At 32.5% G+C, this 12,624-nt stretch overlaps 1 protein-coding gene and 1 long non-coding RNA gene across 8 annotated transcripts in view; one reads left to right on the top strand and one right to left on the bottom strand.

The window, feature by feature from the left end:
• Positions 1–12,624, top strand: part of Ccdc88a (coiled-coil domain containing 88A) — a 125,786-nt gene that overhangs the window by 68,634 nt on the left and 44,528 nt on the right. For 6 of the 7 annotated variants that reach the window (XR_011704344.1, XM_027934374.3, XM_027934372.2 and 3 more), the window contains 3 exons: positions 5,261–5,445; positions 8,567–8,704; positions 10,467–11,537. Coding sequence is in view for 6 of the 7 variants with exons in the window: in XM_027934374.3 (XP_027790175.1) it covers positions 5,261–5,445; positions 8,567–8,704; positions 10,467–11,537 (1,394 nt within the window). In the remaining variant the exon portion in view is untranslated. The remainder of the gene's footprint in view (positions 1–5,260; positions 5,446–8,566; positions 8,705–10,466; positions 11,538–12,624) is intronic. The other variant, XM_071601582.1, reaches the window with a different exon arrangement.
• LOC114091856 (uncharacterized) overlaps positions 5,198–12,624 on the bottom strand; it is a 42,757-nt gene continuing 35,330 nt past the window's right edge. Inside the window, exon 4 of the long non-coding RNA XR_003582569.3 lies at positions 5,198–5,406. This is a non-coding gene — a long non-coding RNA (uncharacterized lncRNA). The remainder of the gene's footprint in view (positions 5,407–12,624) is intronic.

The raw sequence follows: 12,624 nt of genomic DNA, 5'->3' as shown, positions 1-12,624 counted from the left end.
CAATCCCTATTACAATTTCAACAATATTTTTCACAGAAATAGAAAAAAAAGAACAATCCTAAACTTCATTGAAACCATGCAAAATCTTGGATAGAAAGAATAAAACCAAAGGCATCACACTACTTGATTTCAGAATCTACTACAAAGTTATAGTAAACAAAATAGCACAAAACTAGCCAGGCATGATGACATACACCTGTAATCCTAGATACTCAGGAGGTTGAGGTAGGAGGATTGCAAGTTCAATGCCAACCTCAGCAACTTAGCAAGACCTTGTCTCTAAATAAACAAATAAATAAATAAAATGGGCATAAAAACATACACATAAATGAATTGAACAGAATGGAGCACCCAGAAGTAAACCTACATATTTGTGGTCAATTGATTTTTGACAAACATGCCAGGAACAAATGATAGGTAGAGGACAATCTCTTCAATAAATGGTGCTAGAAAAACTGAACAGACACATGCAAAAGAACAAGTCTAAATGGATTAAAGAATTAGATATAAGACCTGAAAGTATAAACTACTGAAGAAAATAAATATAGGGCAAAAGATCCATGACATTGGTCTGGGCAATGATTTTTGGACAAGATCCCCAAAACAGAGCAACAAAAGCAAAAATACACTTACAAGATTACATCAAACTTAAAAAGCTTCTGCACAGCAAAGGAAGCAATCAGTAGAGTGAAGAGAGACAGCTTATAGAGTGGAGAGAATATATTTGTAAAATATGGCATCTAATAAAGGGTCAATATTCAAAAGATATAATGAACTCCACTCAATATTAAGAAAACAGCATGACTTAAAAATGGGCAAAGGATCTGAATAGACATTTCTCCAAAGAAAATATACAAGTGGCTAATAGGTATATTAAAAAACTCTCAGTGTCACTATCAGGGAAATGGGAATTAAAACCACAATGAAATATCACCTGAAACCTCTTAGGATGGCTGTTTATGAGACAAAGGATTCAGATGTTGGTAAGGATACAGATGACAAGGAGCATCTGTATTCTGTTGGTAAGAATGTAAATTGGTACAACCATTTTGGAAAACAGTATGGAGGTTTCTCAAAAAATTAGAATAGATATACCAGGTGGATCCAGCAGTCCTAATTCTGGGTATATTCTCAAAAAAATATGAAATCAGCTTGTTAAAGATTCTGCACTCCCATCATAATTGCAGCATTACTCACAATAGATAAGACATGGAATCAACCTAAGTATCCATCAGTGGGTGAATGGGATAAAGAAAATGTGACTGGAATATTATTCAGCCTTAAAAAAAAAGCAAGGAAAGTGGGTTGGGGATGTAGCATGCACAAGGCCCTGGGTTCAATCCCCAGCACCAAAAAAAAAAAAAAAAAAAGAAATTGTCATTTTTGGCAATATGGAAAAACCTAGAGGACAATATGTTGAGTTAAATAATTCAGGCACAGAAAGACAAATACTGCAATGTCTAACTTATACATGGAATCTTAAAAAGTCTAGTGGTTACCAGAAGCTACCGACTGGGAAGATAAGGGAGATGTTGGGTAAGGGATGCAGCATTTTCAGTTATACAGGAATAAGTTTATGAGGTCTGTTGTACATCCATAGTACCTGTAGTTCATAAAAACCCTGTGAATACTGGAAAATTACTAAAAGAGTAAAATGAAATGGTCTCAGCACACACAGAAAAAAGTATGTGAAGTAATAAAATATTAGCTTCATTTAACCAAAATGTAGTTATATCCAAACATCATATATATATACCATAAATATATACAATTTTTGTTAACTAAAAACAAATAAATATGTCAGTAATTGTAGCATGAAAACAATTAAAATTTTTAATAAATGAAAATGTGAATTTAAGATTGAGAGAATTTCTATAATTCCTTTTGTTGCTCTTTTTTATAACTAAAGAAAATTATAAAGTGAATTAGTGAAATCCTAGATTAAAAAATTATAGATGCTTTATAAAAACAATGCTTATTAATATTTTTACATTTTTAATTTGACAAACAAGCTTGTTTTTTCTTGTTAGAATATCTAATCCAGAGCTAAGCATAGTGGAACATGCCTGTAATCTCAGTGACTGAGGAGGCTGAGGTAGGAGCAATTCAAGTTCAAGGCATCTTAGTAATAGCCTGTCTCAAAAAATAACAATAATAATTAAAAGTATAAGGGACATAGCTCAGTGATAAAACATCCCTTGGTTTAGTCCCTAGTGCAAAAAAAAAAAAAATCCACGTTGGATTGATAATAATACTCAAGAATGATGTATATCTAAATTGTTTCTTTGCTGTTTTATTTTTAATATTTTGTTTTTAGTTGTAGATGGACACAATACCTTTATTTTTATATTTATTTTTATGTGGCATTTAGGATTGAACCCAGTAGCTCACACATGCTAGGCAAGCTGTACCACTGTACTACAACCCCAGCACCTCTATGCTATTTTTGTTTGTTATGTTGTGTTGGGGATTGAACTCAAGGTGTCATACATGCTAAGCAAGTACTTTACCACTGAGCTGTCTCCCCAGCCCCTCTATGCTGTTTTAATATCATTTATAAGATGGAACAGATTTACAAAAGGCTGATAATGGAAATAGAAATGGGAAAAATGTGAATAATTTCATCAAGTCTAGGGCATGTCACTTTTTTTAAACTCTTACCCAAATGAAAAAGTGGTGTCTTTTCAAAATTCAATTTTAATGCTTCATTAGTTGTCAGTTAGAACAATTTATCCTGTAAGTTTTTAGTTAAATCGTCTTTTTAAAATCTTTTTTTTCCTCTTTTCTTGATTTTGTTTTTGGGGGCGTGTGGTACCAGGGATTGAAACAGGGCCACTCGACCACTAAGCCACATCTCCAGCCCTATTTTGTATTTTATTTAGAGACAGAGTCTCACTGAGTTGCTTAGCGCCTTGCCATTGCTGAGGTTGGTTTTGAACTGTGATCCTCCTTTTTCAGTCTCCTGAGCCTCTGGGATTACAGGCGTTCACCACTGTGCCCAGCTTTTTCCTGATTTTTTATTAGTGCATTATATTTATACATAATATTAAGGTTCATTTTGATCTAATCATACAAGCATGTAATACAATTTGTTCCAACTCATTTCCCAGTATTTTCTCTTTCCTTTTTCTCCTTCTTCCCCCTATTCCTCTTCCTTTACTCTGCTGTCTCTGCTGTTCTTTGATGGAGTAAATAGATTATAGATGAAAACAAAACAAAAGAGATTTGGGGAACTAATGGAATTATAAAATTATCCAACAAAATTTTAATAAAAGATTAACAACTTGATGACTACAACTAAAGCCAGACATAAAAATTGAGGTTTGCATTTTTTGAACTAGGAAGTTATTTACTGTACCTAATATTTAAGAGAATGTATGCAAGCAGGGGTAAATGCTGTGTGAGTGTTTCTTTGCTTTTTATCAAGAAAGTTTTAAAGCACAAAATAGAAATGCCCTCTAATACCTCACCCATTTCAATTCTTGAGGGATTTTTAAAAATCCTAGGTATGGTATTTCACTTGTAATTCCTTTTATTTTTTTTGAGATGGGGTCTTACTATGTTCTACAGACTGGGCTCAAGTGATTCTCAGCCTAGCCTAATATTTTTGCACTAGCAAGTTATGGTATTATAGAGCCTCCTCTCACCCCCAGTACTGGGATGCTCTACCATTGAACTATATCCCAGCCCTTTCTGTTATTTATTTTGAGACTTAGTTTCTCTAAATTGCCCAGGCTGGCTTTGAACTTGCAATCCTCTTGTCTCACCTCCAGAGTTGTTCTGGTTATAGGTGTGTGCCACCACGCCCAGACTACTGTAGGGTTATTTTTAAAATAATTATTTTTGGCTTACTGAAGAGTATTTTCAGAAGTAGACACCAAGTTTTCTTATTTTAAAATATGTAAAGCTAAAGATGCTTTCTCTTGGCAAAAGAGAATAGATTTGCTCTCTGCTCGTAAAAATTCTTTCTTTTTTTTTTTTTTTTTTGGCACTGGGGACTGAAAGGAGTACTTAACCACTGAGCCATATCCCCCCAGCCCTTTTTTATTTTTTTAAATGTTTTTTTAGTTGTTGACAGACCTTTATTTTATTTATATGCGGTGCTGAGAATTGAACCCAGTACTTCACACATGCTAGGCAAGCATTCTATCACTGAGCTACATCCTCAGCCCCTTTTTTATTTTTTATGTTTTATTTGGAGACAGAGTCTTGCTGAGTCACTTAGGGCCTTGCTAAATTGCTGAGGCTGGCCTTGAACCTGTGATCCCCCTGCCTCAGCCTCCTGAGCCACTGGGATTACAGGCATGTGCTACTACACATGGTCATGAATTCTTAATTTAGAAGAAAATGACCCATGTATACTGTCTTAACTTTGTCCATATCATAAGATTCTTCTTCAATCTGTCATCTTTTAATTTTTGAAGGTATCGCATAAATATGCTTTATATTTCTTATTTGGGTTACACAATGACCACTAAGATCACAGAGCAGTACCTATATTTACAAAAGAAACCTAAAAATCATTAAGAGTAAAGTGGATTGGCCATTGTCAAGTAGTTCATTTCTCATGGAACTAGAACTGGTGATCTCTTTTTTTGGTACCAGGAATTGAACCCAGGGGTGTTCAACCACCAAGTCTCATTGCTAGCTTATATCTATATCTATCCATCCATCTATATATATCTATAGCTCTCTCTCTCTCTCTCTCTATATATATATATATATAGAGAGAGAGAGAGAGAGAGAATGTATATATATATATATACATTTTTATAAATGTATATATATATATTTATATATATTTTTATATATATATATTTATATATATATTTATATATATGTATATATATACATATATGTATATGTATATATATATATAAATGTATATATATATATTTATATATATATAAATGTATTTTTATAAATGTATATATATATATATATATATATACATTTTTTTTTTTTTTTTAACTCAGGGTCTCCCTGAGTTGCTTAGGCCTAAATTGCTGAGGCTGGCTTTGAACTCTGGATTCCCCTGTCTCAGCCTTCCAAGCCACTGGGGTTATAGGTGTGAGCCTCCATGCCCAGCTCTTTCTACTCTCTTAAGGCTAAATTTTGTACATTAAATTTTTCATGCTTATATAACTATTAACTTTTATTGATTTTATAAAATTAAAAACCAAGTGTCCTAATGCATTAACATTCAACATTTTTTATATAAACGTAGTTTTACTAATGGCATATTTTTTCAATATTATAGCACCACAGAAATCCTTGGGCCATGAGGTGAATGAGCTGACATCAAGTAAGTTATTAAAGTTAGAAATGGAAAACCAGAGTTTGACAAAAACTGTGGAAGAGCTCCGGAGTACTATGGATTCTGTAGAAGGCAACACCTCCAAAATTCTGAAAATGGAAAAAGAAAATCAAAGGTTAAGTAAAAAGGTAAATAAGTTTATTATGTTACTATAGATATTAGATATATGTATAAATAAATAGTATCTTTGACACAACTTAGCACTCCTAAAAAAAGCGTTCCTTGCTTTCTTCCGTGAGAAAATCTAAGTTCATTGTTAACATTTTTTGTCCCAGACATGGAAATACCTATTTCTCTGAATCTTTTTTTTTTTTTAAATGGGAAATGTTATTTGGAGCTCACAATTTATCATCTTGAAACCCGAATTTTAATTAGGCTTTAGCTGAACAGAAATATTTAATTTTGTAACATTTAAACCAAGTAATTAATTTTTGCGTATATTTTTGTGCCCCCTCACATAATTTTGCATGAATAAAATCATTTCCTAAAAAAGTCCTATGTGATATTCATCATAATGTCCTAAAACCATGTTTTGAAAACCACTGCCTTAGATTATGCAAATATATTCCATGATTTTCTTGCAAAATTTTTACTGCTTTAAAATACTTTTGCATTGATTGTTACCAGTCTGTTAACCAAGTAATCTTGATGAGTATCTGGCAATTGATAGAATATTAAATTAGAAAGTTCATTTAGAAATTGGAACATTTGTATTTTGGTTACCATTATAATTAAACCTGTAAAGTATAGTTTCATTTTGAACTTAGTTTTGATAGCTAGTAAATTCTTAGTGATTCTAGCAAGTTTTGGTCAGTTCATTATATGAAAGAAATTTTTTGTAAATTTAATATTTTATGAATCCCATTTGTGTAAACCAGTAGGTGAGTTTAATAAACTATTATTCATGTATTTCCATCTATATTGGGAGAACCAGATTAATTAATTAGTAATAATTATACTTCCTGAACATGCAAATTAATGTTTAATTGAATTACCCAGTAAAATATGTAACTTGAAGTTAGATGTAGTGGCATATGCCTGTAATCCCAGCCACTCTGAAGGTTGAGACTAGAGGATTGCACTTTGAAGCCAGCTTGGGCAACATAGCAAGACCTTTCTCAAAATTAAAAAGGAATGGAAATGTAGCTTGCTGGTAGAGTACTTGCCTAGAATGTGCAAGGGCCTGGGTTTAAGTAAAAAAAAAAAATTGTGATTTGATGGCTTTTGAGATACTAATTGAAAATTGTATTCTGTGTGTAGTTATATACCACTGTTGTTAAAACAGAAACATTAAACTTGTTCTAGAGTTCTAAAAAAAATTTTTTAAACTATTTATATTTTAGTTGTAGATAAACACAATATCTTTATTTTTATGTGGTGCTGAGGATCAAACCCAGTGCCTCATACATGCTAGGCGAGTGCTCTACCACTGAGCCACAACCCTAGCCCTAATTTTTTTTTAATTGTAGATGGGCACAATACCTTTATTTATTTATTTATTTTATGTGGTGCTGAGGGTCAAACCCAGTTCTTCGTATGTACTAGGCAAGAGCTCTACCACTGAGCCACACCCCAGCCCCTGGAGTTCATTATTGAAATAAGAATTTAACATTTAAACCTGAAGTGGAATATTTCATAAAGTCTTCTATGTCAGTCAGCGTTCTGTTGCTATGACAAAATGCCTGAGGTAAACAGTTTATAAGGAAGAAAAGCTTATTTGGGTTCATGGTTTTGGAGGTTTCACTTCCTGGCAGGCTGGCTCTATTGCTTTTAGGTCTGTGACAAGACAGAACATCATGGTGGGGACCACATTGTGGAGCAAAGCTGCTCACCTTGTAGCAACTAGGAAGCAAAACAATAAGAAGGGATTCAAGTGCCAATTACCCTTTCAAGGGTACATCTCAAATGACCCAACTTCTTTCTAATAGGCCTACCTCCTAAAGGTTCCACCGCCTTCTAGTTGCTCTACAGGCTGTCAGCCAGGCTGTTAACACATGAGACTTTGGAGAACTGTGTAGGTATAGACTGCTGTACATTTTCATTTAAAAAAATGCCTGGTTTGAATATGTTATATAAATAATAAGATTATCAATAGTTTGGAATATTTTAGCTTGAAATTGCTATCCCATACTTATTAACCAACAATATTATTTTATCTTTAAAATGTTATCAATCAGAATAAATTTCTGTCAGCTGGGCATGGTGGCACACCTGTAATCCCAGCCATTCAGGAGGCTGAGGCAGAAGAAATTCAAAGCCTGGCTCAAAACTTAGTGAGACTTTGTCTCAAAATAAAAATATAAAAAAGGCTGGGGATGTATTCAGGGGTAGAATGGCCCTGGGTTCAATCCCAGTACCAAAAGTAAATAAATTTAAACCTAAAATAAAAGTCTTTGCTATAGTTTTGTTCAACCCTATTTCTCTTTTTTTATTTTAAAGCAGTTCCTTCTTGCTTTATTAAAATTATACCATTTTTTATCTCTTCCTTCATACTTTTTATTTATTTTATTTTCTCAGTTCTGGGGGTTGAAGCTGGGGCACTTTATCACTCAGCTAGATTCCCCCAACCCTTTTTAGTTTTTATTTTGAGAAAGGGTCTTGTTCAACTTCTGAGGCTAGTCTCAAACTTGCAGTCTGTCTGCTTCAGCCTTTTTTTTGGGGGGTGGGCAGTACTGGGGGAGTGCCTTGCCCAATCCTCCTGTCTTAGCCTCCAGAGCTGCTGGGATTACAGGCGTGTGCCACTGCACCCAGCTCCTTTATGCTTTTTATATTCTTCTCCTCCTTCTTTTTTTCTTTTTTTGGTGCTGAGTATTGTACCCAGGGTCTTGTGCATGCAAGGTAAGCACTCTACCAACAGAGCCATATCCCCAGCCCTCTCTTCCTCCTTGCTCACTGAAATTCCATGAATATAATTAAAATTTTATATTACTAATCAACTTAAACTAAGAGAATATTTCAGTAAGATTTGTATAATCCTTATGTAGTGTGTCATTATCATTTATTCAGTTGGATTTGTCTTTGTGTTTAGAAATAGAAATATGCCCTAAAACATGCAGAGGATAAGGAAGATAATCATGTCTGCATATTTTATACATCTATTAAAATTAGTTTACTTTCTATTCTAAATTCTTAAATTTCACCCTTTAGGTATTAAAACTATATGCTTAAATCAATCATTATATTTTGTTTTGACATGTTTCCTCTTTTGGAAAATAGTTAATGTTGTTTTTGTGATTTAATTTTCTCTAGGTTGAAATTCTTGAAAGTGAGATTATTCAAGAAAAGCAAAGTCTTCAGAATTGTCAGAATTTAAGCAAGGATCTAATGAAGGAGAAAGCTCAGCTTGAAAAAACGATTGAAACACTTAGAGAAAATTCAGAGAGACAGGTTCATAAATTTCTTACTTAAGCAAACAATGTATTTTAAAATTTATTAACAAGTGGCTTTAAAGTATATGCAAACAGAATGTTTATATGTTAAAGAGAAATATTTTAGATTTTTTTTTAGATTTTCAAATTAACTGTAGTATTATCCCCTTATCCACAGTTTTATTTCAGCAGTTTTAGTTACCCATAATCTGCAACCATCCATAAATTTTAAATTGCATGCCATCCCAAGTAGCAAGATAAAACCTTATGCCATTCCCTTTGTCCATCATATTCACCCTGTGTACATACTATTTGTCTGTTAGTTATTTAGTAGTCACTTCCATTATCAGATCAACTTTCTAGTTGTAGTATCATAGTGGTTAATAAATTCAGGTAATCCTTATTTTACTTAGTAGTGATTCCAGATTGCAAGAGTAGTGATGCTACAAATTCAGATATGTCAAAGAGGTTGTTAAATGCTTCCTTTAAATGTAAAAGTGAAAGTTTTTGAATTAATAAGGAAAGAAAAAAATACACCAAGATTGGTAAGATCTACAGGAAGTTATTGTTAATTTCTTACTATGCCTAGTTTTTAAATGAAACTTTATCATAGGTGTGTGGATATAGGGAAGATGAGTACACACAGGGTTCAGTACTGTGGGTATTGGGAGTCTTATAATGTATTCCCCATGGATAAGGAAGGACTACTGTGTAATTCTACATCATTTTCTATCCCTTCTGTTTCAGGAAAGGTGAAAAGAAAACCTAAAATTTTTTTAATTGCCTGTGTGCTTAGTAGTAATCTAGCATAAAATTTTGCAGCACCTATTCCTTCAAATGTCTGTGGAGTAGAAATGCAGATTTTGAAATCTGAGTGGAATTAGAGAAATGCATGTGTATTGTGACCCTATTTAAAGAGGAAGAAGGATGGTGGCAGCAGACATCTTAACTACTGTCAAGTTTGCTAGTCATTCTTATTTTATATCTGAGAAAAGTGAATAGATTATCTTGGCTTTTGAAATGTTTGTTTATTTTTTACTTGCTTCTTTTATATCATCCAGGCAGTAGTTAGTCCTAAGACCACAAGTAAAAATTCACATTTCTTTAGGGCACAGAAATTCCTGCAGGTACTTTTACAAACTTCGAAGGATTATTTAACACGCTAAGTTTTGAGACCAATTGTTTTGGGCTATACTACAAATTGGATTAATTGGTTATCAAATGTACTAGGTAATTTTGTTATTAGGTGTTTCCTAACTAGAATTTTTTATTATTTTAGGAATGAACATACACATACATGTACCCATATATATAAACAAATATAATGTGTACATATTTATTGAGGACCCAGTATGCACAGGCATTGCAAAAATGGTTACCTGAAAATAAAACTTCCTGTCTGTAAGGAGGCATGCGCACATTATTTCACCTACATTTATATCTGAATTTGAAGCATAAATAATCTGAAACAATCTGAAGATAATTTTTATTAATTCATATTTTACTGCATAATTATGAATGTCTATCTCAACCACTCATTTAGATTGTCTCATTTATATTGTCTCTAAAGACATGAACTTTAATAAACCTGACAGTATATATATATACAACAGTCTTTAGTAAATAAATATTTGTCAGAATTTAAAATAAGACATACATACATTCTGTACTCCTTTGTCTTTTCCCTGTTCATTTTTAGAAAATAAAAATTATGTAATTCAGAATATTTGAGTTTTGCTCACTATAGTTTAAATTTTTCTTTTTGTATTTTTAAAAATTAGGTTAAAATATTGGAACAGGAAAATGAACATCTGAATCAAACAGTGTCTTCCTTAAGGCAGCGCTCCCAGATAAGTGCTGAAGCAAGGGTGAAAGACATAGAAAAAGAAAATAAGATTCTCCATGAATCTATCAAAGAAACAAGTAGCAAGCTAAGCAAGATTGAATTTGAAAAAAGGCAAATTAGAAAAGAATTGGAGCATTATAAAGAAAAGGGAGAACGAGCTGAAGAACTTGAAAATGAGTTGCATCATCTTGAAAAAGAAAATGAGTTGTTACAGAAAAAGATAACTAATTTAAAAATTACTTGTGAAAAAATTGAGGCCTTAGAACATGAAAATTCAGAGCTAGAAAGAGAAAATAGAAAATTAAAAAAAACATTGGATAGCTTTAAAAATCTTACTTTTCAGTTAGAATCCCTAGAAAAAGAGAATTCCCAACTTGATGAGGAAAACTTAGAACTGCGAAGGAATGTGGAATCTTTGAAGTGTGCCAGCATGAAAATGGCTCAGCTACAATTAGAAAACAAAGAACTGGAAAGTGAAAAAGAGCAACTTAAGAAGAGTTTGGAGCTTATGAAAGCATCTTTCAAGAAAACAGAACGTTTGGAAGTTAGTTACCAGGGATTAGATACAGAAAATCAGCGGCTACAGAAAGCTCTAGAAAATAGCAATAAAAAAATTCAACAATTAGAAAGTGAACTACAAGACTTAGAGATGGAAAATCAAACATTGCAAAAAAACCTAGAGGAATTGAAAATATCTAGCAAAAGACTAGAACAACTGGAAAAAGAAAATAAATCATTAGAGCAAGAGACATCTCAACTGGAAAAAGATAAAAAACAATTGGAGAAGGAAAATAAGAGACTCCGACAACAAGCAGAAATAAAAGATACCACTTTAGAAGAAAACAATGTGAAGATTGGAAATTTGGAAAAAGAAAATAAAACTTTATTTAAAGAAATTGGTGTATATAAAGAATCTTGTGTTCGTCTAAAAGAATTAGAGAAAGAAAACAAAGAACTTGTGAAAAGAGCAACTATTGATATAAAAACTTTGGTTACATTACGTGAGGTAAATATATACTTACTTAAATTTAAAGCTTATATTTTTTATATTTTTAACTCAAGATTTAAATTTTATTGGATACCATCAGTAATTTGTATCATCTTTTTTATGGTTTAGTAGAATTTTGGAATTAGAACTAGAAACAGCTTTCAGGTTTCCTACTTTTATTAAAAAGTACATATTAATTGTATTTTTAAAGATTTGTAGTAATTCCTAACCAAATCTCTATGCTGCTTAATATTTTAAGTCTTGAGATTTATAGTTTCTAATAAAACTTTATCAAATGGGTAGGGAAAAATGATTTGCAGTAATAAATTTTCTTTGAGGTATCTGATTCATTATATTATAATATATTATAACTTTTTTTAAACTAATATTAAGATATTTGATCAGGACTCTCACTAAATGCTAAGTATAATAGGAAGCATACTAGCTTCTGTTTATTGAATACCTTGTGCCAAGTATTGACTGGCCTAATGACTTGGATTTAAGTTGTACTTAACATGTGTTTATATAGCTTTTATAACCAAACCTTGTAGGTATTACCTGCACTTTCCATATTAAAAAACAAGTTAAAAACCATTCGGTAACTTACTCAAGATCACACAGCTAATAAATGGCAGAGTTGAATTTCTGGATTCAAACCCAGATCTTTCAGGCTCCAAAGCCCCGTGAGCCACATGAATTTTGAAGAGCAAGAGATTACAAGTTAGGTTCAGGTTAAAGGTCAGCACTAAATAACTGGTTGTTTCCTGGATCTGTGTATTAAAAATTCTTAAATTCATAAGTATGTGGTAATGTTTCCTGTGAAACATGGTGCATATCAGAGGATAACATGTTTGGCTCTTTTTTCCCATCCCTGTGCAATATGGTATGTTATAACCCTTTTAATGTAGTTAAAATGTCTTAGCATTCTGGCAAAAAGTCACATTGTGCTCTCTCTGTTTCTCTAAAGAGACTTTGAGAAGGACCTTTACAATTCCCCCCCCCCCTGTTGTTCTGTAGTCTTATAGACATGAACAGCAGTTTTCTTATGCCTGAACTTCATTACCTAGTTCTTCAGGTCAATATCCTAGGCCTCTTCTACAAGGAG

Source organism: Marmota flaviventris, chromosome 14 (assembly GCF_047511675.1).
Source record: "Marmota flaviventris isolate mMarFla1 chromosome 14, mMarFla1.hap1, whole genome shotgun sequence".
NCBI lineage: Eukaryota > Metazoa > Chordata > Mammalia > Rodentia > Sciuridae > Marmota > Marmota flaviventris.
This window is presented reverse-complemented; position numbering and strand designations above follow the sequence as displayed.